This window comes from Haemaphysalis longicornis, unplaced genomic scaffold (genome assembly GCF_048455015.1).
Source record: "Haemaphysalis longicornis isolate Haplotype H1 unplaced genomic scaffold, Haemaphysalis longicornis Haplotype H1 scaffold_9, whole genome shotgun sequence".
Lineage (NCBI taxonomy): Eukaryota > Metazoa > Arthropoda > Arachnida > Ixodida > Ixodidae > Haemaphysalis > Haemaphysalis longicornis.
In genome coordinates, this window is record NW_027526460.1 from 62,174,030 (window position 1) to 62,197,361 (window position 23,332).

The 23,332-nt window shown below is 46.9% G+C and overlaps 1 protein-coding gene across 1 annotated transcript in view; it reads right to left on the reverse strand.

Moving 5' to 3' along the window:
• The window catches only part of LOC144151719 (glutamate receptor ionotropic, kainate 3-like), a 656,159-nt gene that overhangs the window by 186,746 nt on the left and 446,081 nt on the right, over positions 1-23,332 (reverse strand). The window contains exons 4-5 of the mRNA XM_077682841.1: positions 17,711-17,977; positions 1,128-1,315 (exon numbers count right to left, since the gene is read on the reverse strand). Of these exons, the coding sequence (XP_077538967.1) occupies positions 1,128-1,315; positions 17,711-17,977 (455 nt within the window). The remainder of the gene's footprint in view (positions 1-1,127; positions 1,316-17,710; positions 17,978-23,332) is intronic.

A 23,332-nucleotide genomic window follows, 5' to 3' on the forward strand; every position in this document is an offset into this window, starting at 1 on the left:
CAGCTGACTCTGAACATCAAAAAGGAAAGGACGGCTAACCCTACCAACCTTTAGCTAAGTCATTTTGGAGAAGCGCCACCTGCCCAGCAACATCGTATAGGCACTCCAGTACTGAACGAGAAATATGAATGTTCGTCTGAATGCTCCGGCTCGGAATACCCAAGGTTTGGTGCGAACCTATCAGACGTTTTTTTAACGATCTGTTGCCTGGGTTCCCAAGGTGACGACCCCAGCATTGCGAATACGGCTCACTGAAGCAGAACCTAGTCAATGTGTCGTGGCTTACGACTACTTCGAAACGCGTTGCGACGTGTTGAGGCCTGAATGAGTACTTTGTGCATGCCAACGACAGAAGTGGCAATTGGGTAAATCGAGAACTGCGTTTCCGCTATGCACACTACGCTAGGCGATTGTCCCAGTTAATGACGGTAGGCTAGGCGGTGTAAACACTGGTATGTGAAGAAAAAGGAAAAAGACGCACTAGAAAAAAGGTTGAAGGTTTATCTAGTAATTGCACGTTCGCCTTTGAGTTAGATGCGTAAGTTGAAGACGTGCTGAAGTGTACGTGAGTACTTTGAGCACACTAATCCACGAAGTAGCAATTCGAGGAGTCGCAGAGTACGTCTTCGCTAAATGTGCTTTAACGTGGCATTGATACTTGTGTAGGTACCAAGTTATACAAACGCAGAAAAGAAGAAAGTCGGAAAAGATAGAGGATGATAATAATCGTTATAGGGAACGTTCTGCAGTTGGGCATTCAATTCTTTCGCATTGAGTATACATTGTAAGTAGTGCTTAAATACCCGTGAACTTTTTTTCCTCTCTCCGTCTCTTGGTGAAGTTATATTGTAGCAGTTCCTGCGATACATTATTGTAGCAGCAAACCTGAAGATAGTAACTAGTGCTTAAATACCCGTGAATTTTTTTTTTACTCTCTCCGTCTCTCGGTGAATTTATATTGTAGCAGTTCCTGCGATACATTATTGTAGCAGCAAACCTGAAGATAGAAATCAAGTGCTACAAAAGAGCATTTGCAGAAAAAAATGAGGGCGCGGGGAGATATAAAAGCTATTTTTTACTCTGCTGTTATCAGCAGCTTCTTCCAAAGTCACTTTTTAACTACTTACTCTTTTCATGAAGGCGTCGGCGTCAGCGGCCGTGAGGTCGAGAAGAAGCCGGAGCTCTCGCTTCCGGCGAAGGTCCTTGAGCACGTCGCCACAGCCGCCGAGCTCACCTTCACCGCTGCACTGCACCAAGCGGACTTTGGCAGTAGGCGTGTGCGCGTACTTGATGACGTCGTTGAGCCGAGTGAAACCTGTTATAAATAGTAAAGCGGTAAAAGTGCACAAATGAAAACGTTAGTATCGCACCACAAACGCATCAACAGAGGCAGTTCCGTAAATGGCCATATGACAATGCAAGTTCTTGGCCATATGACAATGCAATATATACGTCGTAGAAAATCATGCTTCGATGTTGTGATTACCCATGCCTGGCAATACCATGTGCCTTTTATTGGAATATAAGCCACGCGAAAATGTTACGTATATTCCAAGGCTATGGTTCGTTGATTGTGTGCCCATTCACGCCTTATAGCCAGGACAAAAGGAAATTTAATGAAACCGGGGAAAAATTAATGCTCTGCCATGTCCTGAAGAAATGGAATAGCTCCTACGGGAATGCAAAAGCCAGTGAAGCTTCGGAAATGCTAAACACGCTTGTTAAAACCTAAGCAGGATAGGACTATCCAGACCAACTGGATACAAAATGCACTGATATTTCGCAAGATGGGGGGGGGGGGGAGGGGGGACGCTTAACTATTGTTGTGTACAAATGCGGTGCGAAATCAAGGAATGAACGTTTTAGTAGACAAACACACGCAAGCTGCTCGTTCCCTTTGCTTTTGTTGTTCCACTTCAACGAACAGCTGATTACTCGGCGGACCCATTGTTTGAAGTATACAGTAAATACGTTTAAGCGATAAGAACGTGGTCTGTGATACGGCCCTCTGAATTCAGTTTGTGGTAGATTCTCTCAGGCTTCCTGGTTAGTATGACGATGTTTCGAAGAAGCATTTTTTCGCGGGCGCGGATTACTCTATAAGCACGTCTCCACGCTGCTCGCGGAAGATATATGTAGCAGATGATCGATTGCGAGTGCTCACCTCGCTACAAGGCGACCCAGAACTACATTTTGTTTCGTGTGCTGATGCCACCATTGAATTTGGCATTACGCATCGCACTTATTTCGTAGAATTTTCGTGAAATTTATGCCATACTGGCTTGTAAAGGGTACTGATCAATATCTCAGGTATGAAGCGCAACTGGCGTGGGCGGGTATGAGTGCTCCGCTAGATTATGTAAGCACAAAAAACCAATTTACATCGTATTGTATAGCCGTTCTGGAAAAACACGATATGACGAAATACCACCTATAGAAACACTGCTTACGGAGATAATGTTAGTGAATTTCGAAGCAATGGAATTACAATCAGCTCCGCGCATGTGCCACTTTCGCGTCGCCTGCCTGTGACGCACGCCTGGCGCTAATACGGACCGAATGTACCGCACTAAGATCGCTTCCGAAACATATACATCGCATTTACTACATCGAATTTGCGAGCAGAGTGACTGCTCCACATAAATATGTATTTCCAACGCATAGAACCGGTAAATCTCTGTCGTGAAAGTGTCGCAAAAGTACCGGCGACAGTGGGGAGCGGGTCGGGGACTCCCGCGACTACTTTTGAAAGGGGCCGCTAGGGGGATTTCAGTGGCGCCCTTACAGACAGCGCCCGAGGGGTATAGGAAGTCTGACCTCACCAACTCACAGTAGAGAGTCCCTTGTTCCTCTCTCTGTTTCTCTAACGCAGGAAAATTGAATTTGTGACAGTTTGATTATATTTGTTATCTGAGTTTTGAGGGGGGGGGGGGGGGGGGCTTAAGGTGAGAGGTGGTAAAGGGGGTGAAGTTACTTGGCAGGGGCGGCTAAATAAGGTCGTGTTGCTGTGGCATTTGCCACCACGCAAGCTGATACATGCCGATTTTTTTACTCACCTAAGTATGTAAGAAAAAATAAAGCTCGAATGATCTCGTACGCCGCTTTAGGAGTCTGTTGAAGACAAAAATTACCTAGTTCCATCGCTTCATTCTGGACGTTGATATTACAGCTTGGCCATTTTCACCACTTAAGGGGTGTACTTTTATAAGTCCAGCTCCCTCTTTTACACCTTTGTTGGGACTAAGTTCTGAAGTTTGTTTTCATGAATTTTTGTGGGTGACATGTAAGCGACAACAAGTTCCATATATCAATGGCCGGAACACTTATTTAGAAATAAGTAAAAACATGTAACTTACGTCTAATTCTAATAATTGCTAATAAGACTGCTTAGAAAAAACCTCGTAAAGCCATTCATAGACATTTGATTAGGGTATCTGCACTAGCAAAAGCAGTTTAGTGCCTGACCGGGCCTGTGATGTAATAAAGAATTCTGGAAAAAAAATATTTTGGAACTTTTCACTCTCGCAGGGGCGTAATTTATAAATAATTCAGTCACATTGAGCTCCCAAACCATGATGGGAAATTACTTCCGAGATTTCAAGCCTTTATGACTCGTGGTTTGGCTCGCCGTTGATATGAGCTGTTAGACCTCTTCCGTCTGTTACAGGTATAATTTAAGAACTTTTTATCTGCCTCATAGCGACGTCTTACGCCAACTTACTTCAAATCATTTTTGTGTATTTGTAGTAGTGGCATTTATCAGAAAAGACCATTTCGATGTATCAATCGGTCAAACACATAAGGGAGAATCCGTAAAAATACCTCACTTACTCGAAAAGGCAGGTTCTCATGATAGCGAGTGGTTAGCGCTTAACCCTAAAGCTATTTTTCTGAGATTTTCGTAGACTACATATTCAGAGATTAGGGGTTTTTTCGGAGATTTTTACGGCCCAAGAACAGCATCACTATAAAAAAAGGCCAGAGAGATAATCAAAAACATAAAAAAAATCTTTTTATCTGGTTGCAGCGAAATTTCCAAAATCTCGGCTTAGTCAGGCGCCACGGGACGATAAGAATCCACTTCCAGGATTTCAAGTCACTAGGATCGGGTGTTTCGGCTGGGCGTTGTGAACTGAGTCAGTCAGTCATGTGGACATTTTTCTGTATTGGTATAAAGCCCGTAGGGTTGTGAAATGCTAGACCATTTGTATGTGTATTCAATGAGGAAACTCGTATGTCATGAAGGGGGACAGTTCCAATATTTTTGTATCATTGTCTTCATCATCGTCGTCATCATCAACAACAACAACAACAAAAATATCACCATCATCAGCAGCAGCAGGATTCTGTTCGTGTTACTTACTGCAGGACGAAGGCCGCCGCCAAAGATTTCCACATGCTTCGGTCGAACGTTTGTCGAGTACAATATGTCGCCACGAGTTTTTTAGTTTATTCCTTCATAGAATCCTGGCACTTTTCCTTTTTAGTTAAACATCGCTTGGTTGCCATTGCGTTAAACAGATGGTTTATCAGTAGTTCCTTATCCGATTTAGATAATCTGTCCAACCCCATTTTATTCCTTATAATCAACTACAACATCCTCTACTCTACACAAATTTTTTTGTTCCGTGACTAGTTGGCCTGATCTTACTTTGCTCTAAATTTTTTTAGTGAGGCCCCAAGTTTCTTCCCCACATGTCAAATAAGACCGCCTATATTGCCAAACACAATATTAACTTCTAGCAATGCTTTCGTGTACTGTAATGAAGCCAACTTTTAAGGATTCATGGTATGGCAAGAATACTTTATGTCTAACGCAGGTATATAATAAAAGGCAGTGGGGTCTTCCTACCTTCTCACGAAACGCCTTATATTGCCTTTAAATATTGCAGCGGAAGCTACACTGGCCGAGGTTGAGCAGTTTCCCGTAGACCTAGAAGGGCCGTGCGGCGCCAGCGCGAGGAGCATTGGATTGGATAGGATTGAATTGGATTGGAAATCAATTTAGCAGCAGTAAGCATGATAATCAAGCTAATCCTAGACAACCAGGAAGGCTACGAATAACCAGCTGAACCTTAGCTAGCGCTACGTGTATCCTGGCATAGCCGAGCTAAGCCACTGCTAGTGTTTTCTTCTCAGCATTGCACTTTTTGTGGTAGTAAAGCCGAGTTTAAGTAGGTATCTTTATATCGCTTAACATGGATGGGTGGTGTCTGATGGAGACATCTACGAAGGCCTCGGAGATCCTGTATTTTCGTATCAGGTTCCCCCTGGAGAAATCCATTCCTATCCTTGCATTCTCCTATGGTAGTGATGCCGGCTTTAACAGCTGGGTTTTTAGCAGGGCGGCTTACGCCTTTCCTCAGGAATTAATCTGGGAAGTTGCATTTTGTTAGGCGGTGAAATTGTGAAACATGAAGGGCTAGTGACGAATAGGCAGCTTACTTGTTGAGTTCGCATAGAAATTTCAAGAATTTCCAAGTACGCCCTCAAGCACCCGCCGCTCAACGTCAGAGCGGCCCCGCCTTAGTTATGACGCCCAGAGGAAAGCACAGCAACGCTGAGGGGGCGTTAACGCAGCGCATGCGCAGAGGTGAAGCGTGACGTCACCTCCAGAGCGCCGTGTGCAAAAGAAAGACGCCAGGTTAGGGCGTGGCAGGCGTTGCGTCAAGAGAGAAAGCACCCTGCCACTGGACCACGGTGTAAGAATAGTTTTACATCGTGCACTGGACGGACGACGTGCTGGCCCTGCTGATTGAGTTGCGATAACCATAGAGTTTCTTACAATCTACACTAGACCGGAATGTGGCGCTAGCGCATATGACGCTTACATCACTACCGTCTGTGTCGTCATGGGCCGCCCTTATACCGTGCGCCCGCCTTATTTTCATAATTGGCTTCTATTGGAACGTTTTAGCGGCCGTAAATTCAAATACAATGCCACAAGAACGTCCAGAAAAGCCATTTGTCATGTATGTAGAAAATAAATACTGTATGTCAAACCCAAGAAAAGGAACGTCCAGCGTATTCCTTTTCATGAGAGTTTGTCCGAACGGTTCTCTTGGAATATCAATGCATAGTGAAAAAAGCAAACCTACTAAAATGCCTCAGAATCCAAACGTCATGCCAAGGCGAAGCCAGAAGCTGTAGTTTTCCCGTAATCTCCCATGACGACATGCATTCCAAGGCGCAGTTTCTTCTCTATGGCTTACACTCTATGGCGCTTACACAAATGGTGAATGCAATATGGGCAGAATAAAGTTTGTTACGAGCAGAAACATTACTCGAAGACATCGCACGCCTGAGGCTACAGTGCTGTTGCATTCGCAGACGTAAGCAGTGAAGTGTCTCTGCCGCATGTTTATGCCGTCGCGGTAGCATATTTTTGTCACGTTAAAACATGTTGAAGCTTGTGAGGTGGTTAGTTATGGTGTTTATACTTATTTCTCCCACATGTATCTACACGTACAGTTGTAAACATGAAAATATATGGTATGATATTTTGGGTACGTCATAGCACCCTGAAAAAAAAGTAATACAGCTTCGCAGACACGTTCGTTAGAGAAAGAAAGAGGATTTTACCAAAACCCAAACTCTAAACAGTTGAAGCCGGATGCGGCAATCAATCTTTAAAGAAACAGGATAAACAGTATCAAACCTGAACCAGCCCTCACGGCCGTTTTCTCGTAAAGAACCGGAAGCATCAATGTGCTGGAGACTGGGAGACGCAGAAAACTGTGGTCCTGTCTCACCCCCACAAATCAGTGTCACCGAGCTGTTTACAGCCGCAGTGACGATTATTTGGTGTGGCGCATTGAATCGGCAGACACATGGTTGCTCTTTGGAGAACTGTTTAGCCGAAGGGGACTGACCCTATCCATGCCACCTATTTTTCTTGTTGGCTGGAAATGTAGGTAAGTTAACAGGGAAATTTCTAGATTTATTCGTGCTAATCTTTCAGTGACAAGCCGCGTGTATTGCTAAGGGTGTTACAGTTATGGCGTGCTTTTGGTGGGCAGTAAATACATCGGAGCTACTTTATTTCCTGTCCACATTTCTTCTGTGTTCTGTGCGTAAGATTTTACCTATGAGCTATGGCTTCAGTGCACTAGACATTTCAGGCCTCGTTATTCTGTCGTTGTGAGGACGCGTCAACTTCTCACAGATAAAATCGTAACCAACATGAAGTGATGTATCTGTTGAGAAGCTGCAACGAATAGAATTATATCAAGAGAGCGATAGAGCTCAAACGGTCATTATTGAAACTTGTGGGCTTAGCATTGCAAGACCGCCTGGGGTGCTACGCCAGAAAAGTTTAACTTACCGTATTTACTCGCGTAATGATCGCACTTTTTCCCCAAAAAATGTTATGCAAATTTAGTGGTGCGTTCATTACGCGGGGTAAATTTTTCGCGAAAAACTTTTCAGCACAGAAAAGGCAAGCAAGTTGTGGGTCAAACGTTTCACGGTAGGTCTCATGAACATAATGAAAATAATAAATAAAAACATAAACTTCCGCACACCGCCACCAGCCGCTTTGCAAAGTGACACAAAATGCAGTGTTTTCATGAATTACGGAATGGGGCGGAACGAGTTTGCTGCGAGGTGACGACAGGGCAACCAATAAGTGGCTACAGCTATCACAGTGCGGGACAGCAACACAGACATTGCGGCCGCCGCAGCAAGCTGAGCGCATTTTTTTCTTGGTCTTGTGAACACATTCTGTGCATTTAGTTAGAGTTTCTTCCTCATCAGACTACAACGCATGCTTGCCGATATCGCTAATATCGGAAAGACTGCGGCAACAACGTAGCCATGTCCGCTTTGAAAACGAAGGAAACAGATGTAAGCCCAATTATCATCAGCTTGACTAGGCACACATACGACATACTGCTGCGCCAAGTTCAGGGTGCGTTCATTGCGTGGGAAATTAAAAAAAAATCCAATTTTGACGACAACTTTCAGGGGTGCGATCATTACGCGAGTGCCATCATTATGCGAGTAAATACGGTATTTGATGATAATATGAACAGTTCGTAAAATTTTTATACGTACAAGAAAGCATCTCCACCTAGTGCCATCTTAAAGACGCAGTTTGCCTTTCATGACGAAAGCGCGACGGTTAGCTGAGATTTACTGCACTGCATATGCTTCTTTTTTACGTATACACCCTCTAAATTCTTCGTTGTTTTGATATAACATTACACTATTCAAAGTAGTATATATATATATATATATATATATATATATGGTTTGGAAATGAGGGGCTCGTTAGGAAATACAGAAAGAAATACCGGCAGTCTTCAACACCAAAGAAGGCATAGGGGAAACTAACGGTAAAAAAATAGTCTAACCTTCCCCTATGCCTTCTTTGGTGTTGTAGACTGCCGGCATTTCTTTCTGTATATATATATATATATAGATATATATATTGTAGCGTTGATTATGGACGCGATTGATGTAATTGTCAGAGGCAACCATGCAAGGGCAATTCCCCGTTGGGGATATTCGGCTTGGTGCACGCCCGACGACGAGGAGGCAGAAGCATCGCTTGGGCACGGGCCGATCGAGTATGGCGTCGGACATAGCTTGCTGAGCACGAAGAACCTCGGCTTCTCCGCAGGTCTAACTGCTCGTTAGTGGTCCAATAAACCACGCTTCAGTTTGGTGGAGTGTGCGGGTTCGTTCCCAGCGTGACTCTACCTTCGCATCGCAAGACTCCGATACCACATCCTGGAGTTACGGAGCAGACGGCTACAGCCCGTGATGCAGCTGAACACCGACCGGGACATGGCACCTTCCTCACCGCAGCCCATCATGTGTTCGGGTGTGCTTCGGCAGCGAGACCCCCCTAACTTCGATGGAACGGATGACAACGACGTGGAGGAGTGGCTGTCGCAATACGAGCGAGTGAGCACGCACAACAGATGGGACGATCGCATGAAGCTTAATGACGTTGAGTTTCATTTGGACCACCTAGCGAAGAAGTGGTTCCACAACAACGCAGCCACCATGGCTACCTGGACTGAATTCAAAAACCGCATTGTCGAGGTCTTCGGCCGTCCCGCCATGCGGAAGCTTCTTGCTGAGCAGCGTCTCCGCACACGAGCACAGCGTCCTGGAGAGACCTTCACCAGTTATATCGAGGATGTTGTGGACCTTTGCAACCGTGTTGATTCAGCTATGGCGGAAGCAGAGAAAATTAAGCACCTGATGAAAGGAATCGATGATGATGCTTTCCAGATGCTGTTAGCGAAAGATCTGCGAACCGTTGCTGACATTATCACCCAGTGCCGAAGCTACGAAGAACTCCGCAGAGGGCGGTTACCCGGAGCTCTTCTGTCCAGGGAGAGCCGCTGTCGAGCTTGACGGAGGCGGAGGCCGACGCATCCTTGATGCGGCAGCTTCAACAGTTTGTTCGCGAAGAAGTCGCTCGGCAAGTGTCACTTCTTACCCTGGAGCCTGGATCAACGATGCCACCGTCTGTTGCTGGCCCATCTCCTCGATACGGAGTGCCTCCGCAGCCTACCGAAGTGACTCCTTCCGTTGTCGCGCCGACGCTTCCACCGCTTCGCCACATGATCAAGGAACAGGTGGCTGAGGCACTGCCACCCACTCTGTATTATGCGCCCCTCACGTATGCCGAAGCCATGGGGAGACCGGTACAGCCAGCTGGGACGTCTTTTCGGGCCATGCCGCCAACCCCGCCACGCTCTGCGGTACACAGGAATCCGCCACCGGGGAATCCGTGGCGCACGGCTGATAATCGCCCCATCTGTTTCGCCTGCCGACTTCCAGGCCATGTGGCCCGTTACTGCCGCCGCCGCGTGTCCGCGATGAATGATGACGTTAGCCACACTTTTGGCTCTCCACACGGGTCTTCGCAGCTAATGACCGACGTGCCACCCAGGTCGCCGTTACCTGCCTCCGGTTACAACGACTTCAGCCGTCGTGACGCCGATAGCCGCCGTTCAAGCTCCCCACGTCGCCGCTCACTATCGCCTATGCGACGTCGTTCAAGCCCAACTGAACAGGAAAACTAGCCGCCGCAGTTCCGGAGGCAAGAGCTGCGCGACTTTCGAACTGTAAAAGGCCTACAAATGTAATCGACGTATCCGTTGAGGGTGTACGTACAGTCGCACTAGTCGACACAGGCGCAGCCGTTTCCGTCATTACCGCCGATATTTGCCGCTCGCTTAGAAAAGTTACGACGCCACTGCCGCAATTTTCGTTATGTACCGCAACTGCGCAACGTGTAAAACCTTTGGCAGCCTGCACGGCGCGTGTCACAATCCAGGACTTCGTGTACCCCGTCGAGTTCCTCGCGCTGCCATCCTGCTCCCATGACGTCATTTTAGGCTGGGACTTTTTATCTCGCAATCGCGCAATAATCAACTGTGCGCGTGCGCAAGTAGAATTTGATTCTCCGTTGGACGCGCCTTACGCCGACCTTCAGTCCACCGCCCCTGCAAAGCTCACCGTGGCTAACGACACGGACATTCCTCCACGCTCGGCTGCTCTCGTACCGCTCTGCTGCTCTTCCATTCCCGACGCACCTGTTGTTTTTACGCCGTCGCCCTTATTTGTCCACCGAAAATCGCTGTCCCTGCCATTCGCCCTACTGACAGTTCATGCTGGCACGAGCGCCATAGTAGTCAACAACGAGTCCTTGGAGCCCCTTCGTCTCCTGCACGGTGAGGTCCTTGGCTGCGTCGAAGTTGTTGAGCCACAGCTTGTCACCGCCGTACCAGACGACTTTTCGTCATGGGTTCCAGTGGCTGGACTGAGTCCTGCCCCGTCAGCACCAGACCTGTCGCCTCCGGACATTGGCGCTTCGATCGATCCTACCCTCAGATCAGACCAACGAGTGAGGCTCCTCGCTCTGCTATATCGGTTCCGCTCTTCTTTTGACGGCGCAAAGGCACCACTGGGCCGAACATCTGCAGTTGCTCACTCCATCGACACCGGATCGCATGCACCACTGCGCCAACGACCGTACCGTGTGTCGCCGAAGGAGCGCAGCACTATTGACGAAGAAGTGAACGATATGCTCAAGCGGGGAGTAATTCGGCCCTCCAACAGTCCCTGGGCGTCTCCCGTGGTGCTTGTAACGAAAAAGAACGGTTCCATCCGCTTTTGCGTAGATTATCGCCGTCTGAACAGCATAACGCGGAAGGATGTCTATCCTTTACCACGGATTGACGATGCTCTTGAGTTTACAAGGCGCCGAGTTTTTTTCTTCCCTTGATCTGCGGTCTGGATATTGGCAGGTACCCATGGCGGAGGCCGATCGCGCGAAAACGGCGTTCATCACTCCTGACGGCCTGTATGAATTTAACGTCATGCCGTTTGGCCTGTGCAACGCTCCTGCCACGTTCGAGAGGATGATGGACACCATTTTGCGCGGCCTGAAGTGGAAAATGTGTCTGTGTTATCTCGATGGCATAGTCGTTTTTTCTCCCGACTTCGACACTCATTTGAGGCGCCTGGAGCAGGTTTTGACTTGCCTTGCCAAAGCCAGATTGCAGCTCAACATGAAGAAATGCCACTTTGCGGCGCGAAAGTTGACCATACTGGGCCACGTTGTGTCGAAGGAGGGAATTCTTCCCGACGCCATCAAACTTCGCGCGGTCGCCGAGTTCCCTAAACCGACCACCATGAAGGCTCTACGGAGCTTTATTGGACTATGTTCGTATTTCCGCCGCTTTATTCGCAACTTTGCCGCCATCATTGCGCCCTTGACGGCGCTTCTCGGCAAGGAAAGTGGTATTGGCGCTTGGTCGAGGGATTGCGATGAAGCGTTCGCAAAGTTACGGCGACTCCTTACTTCCCCGCCTATTCTGCGACACTTTGACCCGACCGCGCCAACAGAAATCCACACGGATGCCAGCGGCGTCGGAATTGGTGCAGTGCTTGCCCAACGAAAAGCTGGTTTTGACGATTATGTCGTCGCTTATGCCAGTCGTACGCTCACAAAAGCTGAGTTAAATTATTCGGTCACGGAGAAGGAGTGCTTGGCCATCGTATGGGCGCTTGCAAAATTTCGACCATATTTGTACGGTCGTCCTTTTGACGTTGTGACGGACCACCACGCATTGTGTTGGTTGTCGTCGCTCAAAGACCCGTCTGGCCGCCTTGGTCGCTGGTCTCTGCGACTTCAAGAGCATGACATCCGTGTGCTGTACCGTTCCGGCCGGAAGCATTCAGACGCTGACGCTCTGTCCCGCTCCCCCCTACGGGCGGAAGACTCGTGTTCCGTTTCTGTTGATGCCGGCCTGTCGTCCCTCGACATCACGGACATGCCAGCCGAGCAGCGCAAGGACCCCTGGATTGCTTCGCTTATTGACTTTCTCTCTGGCGTGCCCTCTGCTCAAGAATTGCGTGCGCTGCGCCGCCAAGCTGCCCACTTTGCAGTCCGCGACGAAATGCTGTTCAGGCGCAACTACCAATCAGGAGGTCGCAAATGGTTACTGGTAATACCTCGCCATTTGCGCACGGGCATATGCGCATCCTTCCACGCTGACCCCAGCTGCGCTCACGCCGGTGTGTTAAAAACGTATGAGCGGCTTCGCCTACGGTATTACTGGCGGGGAATGTACACGTTCGTCCGCAAGTACATCCGGTCATGCATCAACTGTCAGCGGCGCAAATGCCCTCCTACTCCCGCGGCGGGCCCGCTGCAGCCATTGCCGTGCCCAGAAAGACCATTCGATCGCATTGGGATAGACCTTTACGGTCCCCTTCCGTGCACAGCTGCTGGCAACCGTTGGGTCATTGTGGCAGTGGATCACCTTACGCGCTATGCAGAAACCGCTGCTCTAGCAACTGCCACGGCACGTGACGTCGCGTCCTTCCTGTTACGCCGCTTCATACTTCGCCATGGTGCCCCTCGAGAGCTGCTCAGTGACCGAGGTCGCGTCTTCCTGTCGGAAGTCATCGAAGCCCTCCTGCGAGAATGTCGAATGGTTCACCGAACTACGTCGTCTTACCACCCGCAGACGAATGGTCTCACAGAACGATTTAACCGCACCTTGAGTGATATGCTTTCGATGTACGTGGCGTCGGACCATTCGGACTGGGACGTGATACTTCCCTTTGTCACGTACGCCTACAACACGGCCACGCAGACGACGACGGGATTCTCACCTTTTTTCCTGCTCTACGGACGGGAGCCGGCATGCACTCTTGACACAATTTTGCCGTATCGCCCAGATCAGACCGAGTTCGCACCCATTTCGGAAATAGTCAAGCATGCCGAAGAGTGCCGTCAGCTCGCCCGCTCGCTCACATCTGAACACCAACAACACCAGAAGCATAATCTCGACGCTTCCACCGCGGCTCCCACCTATAGGCCTGATTCACTTGTCTGGCTTTGGGTCCCATGCCCTACACCCGGTCTCTCACCGAAGCTTGTTGCAAAATATCATGGACCCTACAGAGTCGTCAAGAAAACTTCAGCAGTGAATTACCTCATCGAACCGGTTGCGCCCGCACCCGACCGTCGACACCGTGGACGCGAGATAGTTCACGCCAACCGGCTGAAAGAGTATTACGATCCTGTGGTCTCCTCGGCACCTTGAGTCGCCAGGATGGCTCCTTTTCCACCAGGGGCGAATATTGTAGCGTTGATTATGGACGCGATTGATGTAATTGTCAGAGGCAACCATGCAAGGACAATTCCCCGTTGGGGATATTCGGCTTGGTGCACGCCCGACGACGAGGAGGCAGAAGCATCGCTTGGGCACGGGCCGATCGAGTATCGCGTCGGACATAGCTTGCTGAGCACGAAGAACCTCGGCTTCTCCACAGCTCTAACTTCTCGTTAGTGGTCCAATAAACCACGCTTCAATATATATATATAATTATATATACATATTATATTTTATTTTATTTCAGCTACGCCATTATTTTATTGTATAAAGGGTGTCCCAGCTATCATGCACAAAGGTTTAAAAAAAGTAATGGCGTAACTCAAATAAAACCCAGTGCATAATGTTTACAGTACTGTGGAGAGGCGGGCAGCATTTTTTTGTTAATGAGCAATAAATAAAAAATTGTAATTAATTATCTAAATCGAGAAGTACTATCCTAATCACTAAAGTGTCAACGAGGCACTTGGAGGTACCCACGAGGGGCATCTAACTGCGGTATTTTCAGCGACGGACTAATTGCGTACTCATTTATTCTGACTGATAAAGAAAACCCGCAACATATAAAAAATACCACCTGACGGCGCCTCCGCGCGCATTAGCGCGCATCGTAAAGCAAAGCCCTCAAACTGGCTGCCTCTGAGTTAGCCGGAATGAAATAAACAAAAGAAAGAAAAAATAAATTGCGACTGAGTTTGTGCCTTATCTGCACACGCACCCCGCTTTTCTTGCTGTTTCTGCTCCTTCCATGCATGCCATTATCAAGGTGATGCGCTGTCTCTTCAGGCAGGTGACAGGCGAAGCAGCTGCATTCAATCAGCTTATTTGGGGACGCTGCTTTACAATGCGCACGGAAGCGCCGTCACGTGGTATTTTTCATATTTGAAGGGTTTTCTTTATCAGTCAGAATAAATGAGTACGAATTAGTTCGTCGCTGAAAATACCGCAGTTAGATGCCCCTCGTGGGTACCTACAAGTGCCGCATTGACACTTTAGTAATTAGGACAGTACTTCTCGAGTTAGATAATTAATTACAATTATTTAGGTTTAGTTAAGTCTCATTAACGAAAAAATTGCTGCCCGCTTCTCCACCGTACTGCAATCATTATGCACTAGGTTTTCTTCGAGTTACGCCATTACTCTTTTTTAAATCTTGGTGCATGATAGCTGGGACACCATGTATATATATATATGTATAGATTATGAGAAGGGCTGTCTTAGGTTGCCGTAACTAATAGCAAAAAAAATGGGTATAGCTTCTAACAAAACTGTTTATTGGTCGACGTTTCGGTCGGATGCCGAGAAAGGTCGGCATCCGACTAAAACACGTCGACCAATAAACAGTTTTGGTAGAACCTATACCCATTGTTTACTACTTTATATACACATATACATATGCGCATATATATATATATATATATATATATATATATATATATATATATATAAGCTGCACAACCATAATCATCCGATTGTCAGGTATCTGGTCGAGGACTTTTGTATTAAGGAACCTAATACCAAGTGTCTAAGCAAGTCGTCACCACTCTACACAACAAGGAGCACGCGCTAATCGCCACCATGTCTCGGTAATCTGTGATTTGTGTTCATGTATAAATTTTGTGTTTTTAGCACCAAAGTGTTTTATGCCGGAGTCCACCAAGATCTAACTGACGTCATATCCGTCACGGAAATTACATCGCAGGAGAACTTTGATTGACGCGGCGGCGCCAGGCTTCGGGCCACGACCTTTTTAGCCACAACGGGAGGTACGAAACGTTCTCCCGACTGCGCTACTAACAGAAGCATGTATATGACGACAAAAGCGCCTTATAGCCTTCCTTTCAGATGGTGCTGCCATCTAGGAGAGGAGAAGCAAGTAGTGCATCGTGACACTAATGAGCGCCGACAGTTGGCGCCTCGATGCCAGCGCCTACGTGTACGGGGCACGCGCAGTGTAAGCTGCGGATAAGCCGACTTGCGGATATCGCGCTCGTGACACGGTCCGCTGCGCCTTTCGCTGCAGTGTGTTCACCAAATGAATCGCTGACAGCCCATTTTGTTTCGTTCGCACGGATGACTTGCGAGCGCCTGTGGTCTCAGGTGGATTCATGCAATGCTCCTACGCGTGCAATTCAGTGTGTAACGTTGATGCGTCGAACGGTGCCATACCGACGAAATATAAACAGCGACGTGCAAGTTCATATCGATGCACAATAAACATTCAACTGCTACTGTGAAGGCGCATTCTACTTTCGTGCTCTACCGGTTCCTATGGAGGAGGAAACAAGCGCATTTTTTTTAATAAACTGGCAGTTCAATCATACAGCAACTAGTCCAACTTGCGGTATTGCTTATATAAGCTGTTTAGGGGTTGTTGCGATAAATATTGGGACGCGCTCCAACAATTGTCTACTGATACATAGGCCTTCCTACGCTGCCTTTATTCTGTTTTAGCTTTTTTTTCGTACGACAAATAATGTACACTTACAATCTTACAGCTGTGAAATGTGTTAAATTTGTCAATTATGCATTTTGATCAGATGCAGCGTGTTGCACAGATCCTGCTTGTCGCGATTTTTTATTTCTGTTTGCTATGTTTTTAGGGCCTTTAAAATTTTGTCTTCGTGGTGCATGGACGGTGTATCAAATACACATTAACAATTTCAATGCTCTATTTTGTCTCAGTGTTTTATTTTTCTAATTTAGAATGCCCTCATCTAATCACTTCTCTTTACGCTATTACAACAATCAAATATGCAAACTTCCCAAATTGTAATTTTAATGCACTGGATGATCTTGCATGGTTCGTGCACCTTAGGCAGTGTATAATACGTGCTTAGTGTTGTTGTTTTTTTGCAGGTTTTAAATCTGGCTTTCGTCATAGGAGCAGTTTATGAGCTGAGATTTTTCATTCGTTATTTCATTCTTTTTTTATTTTCATTTCCATACTTCTCGTTTCTTCCCCGTTTCTTCCGACAAATTATATCCATCACGCTATCAAAATAATTGAACGCGTTATTTTTTCAAATGTGCAGTTCTGTGCAAATGCAGTTGGTGACACGGTTGGTGTTGTGGGGCACACGGCGAAGGGGTCTCAAGCGCTAAAAACAAGCTACACTCGTTTTTCGTAGCTATATTTTCCCGTGGAAGCCTATGCATCAACAGCATGGGGGAATCCCGAAGAGTTTAATGCTCCACTTTGGACTAATCGGGAGGAAGTAAATAAAACTAACCGTCATTGCAGAGTCGTCTTTGTGGTCCTTAACCGTGCATGTTTTTTTGAAAGGCTGTGTATAGAGTGCCGTCCGGCCGTACTACCATTTCACTTAAGACACGTCCAGTGGCGTTTCGGTAGTAAATGCCGCGTCAGGTGCTAATTCGGCCTCCATTAACATAACGTGACGTACACTGAACTAAGATAACCTAACAAGGAGACAAAGATAATTTAAAACCCCGAAAACTAACCTGTGCCCTCAAAATTATGAATATAACGTAAGATTAAAAGAAAAACAAATGGAAACAACAGCCGGACTCGAACCATGCGCCCTTGGAAATAGGAAGCTAAGGCAAAACCTCTACATTACAATGGCAGTTTAAAAAAAAAAGAAAAAAGATCACAACGGCAGACGCTCTGTCCTGTGTAGGGCCGGGTTCAGACTGTTGCGCAACTGTCGTAATAACTTTAAAGAATGACGTCATTTTACGTCTCAGCCAACCGAACTGCGTGATACGCCGTTTCTTACGTCCATAGATCACGATACGGCTTTTGCGACCATAGCCTTAACATAGCCTCAGCCCATTGTTAGAACTTGCAATGTTTTCGCATGGTACTCAGCCATGGCTGTAGCAATATGAAAGACTGCCGTCCCACGGCCCCCTAGACAGTGCGTTGTCCAAAACACCTAGTACATTTCGACCTACACAGCATCCGCAAGAAAATTGAAGTTGCCGCAAAAGCGCTTTCGGGTGTGGACAGGAATCCATCAAGCCGCTGTGTTTGTTTGGCGGTGATTACGTCGTGGCTTTCATTCAAATGCGATCACAATCACAAATGTGCTTACTCGACTGGTTTCTGAAGACTAGCGTGAAGGAGCTCCAGTCGAGAGCGAGCACGAGGTCGAGCAGCGCCTTGCTGACTTCTCGGGGGTCCGGGTAGAAGGACACGGCGAACGTGGAACCGCCGCCGGTGCACTCGCCGCTGTCGCAATTGCGCAGGCGCAGAAAAGGGACGTTGAAGCGCGCGCAGGCTGACTGCACCACCGCGGCGGCTGCCTGCGACGACTGCAGGCTCAGCACGGCCCGCGTTCCTTTCTCTACGAGGCTGCACACTGCGAAAGCAAGGGAAAGAGGAACTGAGTTATATATTGCTAAAGAATAAAGACGACACGTTGCGAGATTTTTTGGAAGGATACAGTGTATTTGTAGGATACACCGCCAATTGCAAGAGGTCTGTGTGTCTATGTGTCTCTTCGTCTGTCTGCTCATCCATAAAATTGAAAACCAATACTTAAAGGGGCCATCAAGACAAATTGCAAGTTTGCTTCATTAGATATACTGCTCTGTGCCGATAACAGTGATACCAATGTTATCGCAAACTTCGAAGTCCTAATCGAGATAAAAAGAAAACACTTGAAGCAGTGGCGACTCCGTTGCCACTTCCCTGCAACTTTTTTGTGACGTCATTGAATTTTTTTGTGCGACATGGCGGCCGCCGAACTAACCCATCGCTTTCACAAATGACTAGAACATTGTATTAGGCCCTCTATTTCCGTTCGATCCCATCACTTGAATGCTAACGTGCCGTTAACACACTGAAAATTACGTTTTTAGCGTTAGCCCATAAGGCATCACGCCTACAGATAACACATCAATGTAGCATGCAATGTTATTGTTTTTCGATACTCCTTTCGGTTTTTTGGTTAAAAAACGTCTTTGGTGGCTGGTATAGAGCTGGGTGAGGCACTGAAGCCTACTTCTTTAAAATTCAACAGTTGTATTTTGTTCTCATGGTCCCGAGTGTCCAAGGTATGGGTGCTCCGCTAGATTGTGTAAGCACACGAAACCGATTTACATCGTAGGGTATAGCCGTAGCATGAACATCTGAACGAACGCTGCTTGCGGAGGTATTGTTAGTAAATGTAAGGGTAGTGAAATTACAACCACCTCCATGCATAAGGCAGTTTCGTGACGCCATACTGTGACTCACACCTGGCGCTCATGTGAACCGAATGTACCTCACCAAGATCGCGTCAGAAGCATTTACACTGTCGTAAATGCACCAAATTTGCGAACAGAGTACACTGCTCCACATAAATATGTATTTTCAATGCATACAAACGGCAAATATTCGTCGCGAACGTGCCGCAAAAGCAACGGCGACAGTGTGGAGCGGGCCGGAGATTCCCGTGACTGCTTCAGAAACGGGCCGCTCTGCAGTGGCGCCCCTGCAGGCAGCGCTCGAGGCGTATATAGAGAAATTAGGGCGGTTTTATTCCATGATGGTAAATGTCAAACGAAGCTCTATAGAAACACCCGAAACCGCCCTCTCCCATTACTTCGGAGGAACAAATCCACCAATATTGTGGATCTATGTTTTGCACGCACAAAAGACGGAATCTTAATCTTCAACGTATGCATTCCCCAAATCAAGCCCAAAGCAGGTATCAAGAGAACTTCGTGCTTGCACAATTTGCCGGCATGAAATGTGGTCTACGCACCCTGGTGGTAGTCGCCGGTCACTTAACCGGGCAACAAGACGGTGTTACGGTTCAGCGCACCGCTACTCTGTGCGCTCATGCTACAAGTGTGGTGTAGTGCGGGGAGGCTTCATGTGTTTGGTGGTAAAGCCCACCTTCCTCAAACAAGTTATGGCAGGGCGCTTGCTGTGGTGAATCACGCCGCGGCAGTTGCAAAATCCAGAACAAACTAGTTCTAGCGGGGACGGGTTGAAACTTGACTCTACCAACAGACTCCGCTCGCTGAGATCTCTTTTCCTCCCTCTCTCACTCAACGCAGCTCAACGGGCGCCGGCTCTCACGAACCCGGCGAAGAGTGTTCTTGTGTGTCCTTACTTTGTGCAGGCCGTGTATAAGGTGCTGGGAGGCATCGGAAGCGTTGCCGCTTCTGTGTATAAATCCCACCCTCTAGGTGGTTCGAAACAGTCGACATTTGGGGCTTAACTAAGAGCGCCGCTCTGCCCGTCGGTTCCATGTTGTTCCTGCATCATCGCTGTTCATCTCTCGCCATGCACAAAAACAGTTCGCTCTCTGCTCTTTGTCGTCAGCACCAAGGAGGCAGCTCATCTGCTCTGCGCTCATCCACCAAGCTACCACTACATGACGGATGTGACGGAGCTCGGTATACGGGGATGTCTTCGTCAATGAAACAGTGGTCATCCAGTTTATGTGGGAAGAGTTTCGACTAGAAGCGGTACACACTTTCATAATAGTGCACGAACCCTTCATTATTGACTGGTCAATCCCCGAGAAGTGTATGTCTCATAAAGGGGTATTAGAAAGGGGCGGAATTTTCGTCGGTGTCTTGACTGTGCAAGCCACTGAACCAGAATAGAAATAGTTTAGCCAGTTTATGTTGAATGAATTTAGGCCCGAGCAGGCTGACATTTTTAGGATGGTGCGCGGATGTTAGAATCACTGGTCCATTCCACCAAAAGTACGTTCCATGCGTGGGGTGTCGCCCTGTTTTTTTATCTATAAACAATAATAAACCTGTCTTCCTTCCAATGCACAGATTCGGCGTAAAATGAACAGTATGCATTGAACGAGCACAACTGCAGGAAACTTAGTTCAGAGAAACATTGCAAAAGACGACTACGTCTGCCCCAAAAGCAATCGAGAAACATAATAAATTGATGCCACGCCTGATTATATAAAATGAGGCTGATGTATTCGACAAGAACCTCTTAGTTCAAATAGGACAAAGAAGCGGCATTTAGCGGACATGTCTTCTGATGCACCGTCAACACAACAGTGGATTACAGAGGAAACAGAATGGCCGCCGAGGGATGGTGGGATAAGAGGGAAGACAGAACTGCAACAGGTGGACGAAGTTACAAAGTTTCGTGAGCAAAGCACCGCTTCGCAGGACGCAAAGTAGGAGCGATTAAATTTGTTGATAGTCCCTGTTCCTGCACAGTGACGGTTTGCTGATAATCAATACTAAGCGGCTTCCACTTCATCTTGCTTATACTACGCACTCTGCGGTAGTTGCACTGTAACTTTTTCGCAGACGGAGATCGAAGTTTCGGCTAAGTGTTTTTCGAGGTGCTAAAATGAATTTCCGTCGTTTGATAGCCTCACGATATCTACATGGTGGCCACTTCGTCATTTCTTCTATACTAATTGGCTGCAGTTGTAACTGCTGCGCACATTGAGGGCGCAGCCCCGGCAACGTTTAGATAGGCTGCGATCTACATGTACGCCAATTGAGCAAGCTCAGGTGGGATGATTACTTTGTAAGTAACGATACCATGAAATTGCAACAATTATAACACTCCGATCATTTTTTGTTGTATAACCCCCCCTCTTTTCTGTAAAGCCTTGGGACATGGAAAGTACTCAACTAAATAAAAATGGAAAGAAATGTATGGTTTGGGCTCGTTCATGGAATTAGAAGCAGTTAACCTGCAACGATGTCCAACGTCCGGATCCACGAAAATTCCGAGCGGCAAATTCGAAGCTGTGTACCGCGTCGTAGACAGTAAGAGGAAAACTGAAGCACTCACTACCTAAACAACTTGCATACAGCCCCCCACCCCCCACCCCCTGCCACCTCCCTCTAAAAAAATATGTCTTATCATGGTCAGCACAGCCCGTAGTTAAAAATACGGAACTGCTATACGATTTTCGTACCGGTACAATATTATAGGCGTAGTTTTTTTTTTTTTTTTTTTGCTACTTCAACAAGCCGCCAATATAGCTGAAAGCATGTGTTTATAAGCAGCATCGCATATTTACAGCAAAGTTTCAAATATTTCCAAATTGAGAACGCTAAAAAAACACTGGCTGCATCGACGTTTTCGGCGTATGCTAGGAATGCTTGGCCGCTGTATATATCGTGGAAATGGTTCACGTGCCAAAGATTTAGATCACAATTTATGAAAAATGTGGCCCAAAATTGTTCTCGTAACTTATCGTGATATTGTGCCGTAAACTTCCGTGCATGTTGAAGCATTCCAGTATTTTCAGAGTTTCCGAGCGGTAAGAAGGACAAAAACACTATACCGCGAATCCCAATGTTTCGCAGCGATACTTCTGCAAAATTAACACCCGTAAAATTTTTTAACAATTCCATCAGTTGTCATCGGCAGAAACAAGTGACAAAAAGTGTGCAGCCGTAGTCCAGACGTGATTTAATCTTTGTAATTGCAGAAATTTGTTCAAGCTTGAGAGTGACCCTGAAAATGGTTACTTTCAAGCTTGGAAAGTTCGAATTCATGCTATACGCTGACGCAAAAGCGGTGGATTTTTTCCAGCAAGCTTAACGAGGCGTAATCCCCTTCGTTTTTTTACTCGGCTCCAAGGCAAGAACGTAGACTTTCTTGACGCTGGTAATACAGATGAAGTCGTTTGTCTCAACCGCGTACTTCTATGCGAGGTGATCTATAACGCCAGAACGACGCGGGGAGACGACGGGCCTGGTCCGCACTTAGGTTCACGCGCCACCATGAATCTTGTAGCGTCACAAAAACGGAGTGGTGTGGTCGTTTGCGGCTCAGCGAAGCGCCAGCTCCAGTTTTTGCTGTTTTATTCGGCCGGGATCAGATCTGCTCTATAAAGATGGTGAATACGTTCCTGGCTAGCCACTGTCAATATCAAGAAGCAGCCGCTAGAAAGTTATGATTGGAAGAATTTAATAGTTTAGTTTTCACTCAATATAACCAGCAACAAACTATACGTTAGAGACGACTGCGCCAAAACTCAGCGTTACACTTACAGTAATAGGGACACCCTTAAATAGGGACACCTTTAAATAGGGGCTTAAGGGAATGAATAACCCTTAAATAGGGTCACCAGACGGAAGAACACTTTGCTTATCAAAATGACGTCCAGTACGCCACGATCCTTAAAATTGTGCCTCTATGAACTAGCGTATTGAAATTTACCTACCGGCTTCACTTTTGCGCCATCGTATATAAGCTCTTTTACTGTTCTACATACTACACTATTTTTTGGTTTATGACGGGGTGTGTACTGAGTTTCTTTGTTTTATTGTGTTTATACATGTTTTGACCCAGCTACAGTAGTATTTTGGTGTACATCGCGAAGCATGCGTCTATTTCTGGTACATAAAAGGCCCTCTCTGGAGCAAAACCGCGTGTAGCAGCTTTCTGGGCGGAGCATTGCACCAGGCATCTAGCCTTCGCTTTTCCTTCTGTCTTTCAGTCATCTCCTCCTGTATGTGGAAAAGAAAAAAGAAATTTCAAACTCCAAGAATCCTAAAGTGTAATCGTGTAAATTAGTTGTGCTGAGATTAGCTACGCTCTTTTAAATTACACTTTCACGCTTTTTTATCCAGGTGCGGTCCGGTGGAGGTGCTGCATCATTTTCTTTCAATTTCGTGCGATGTAGAAACAAAGCATTCTGAAATACAGTATCGTTTCTCTACGATATATCTGAAGCCTTGCCCAAAGGAGAATTAGTTATTCCTCTCCAGCGAGCTAC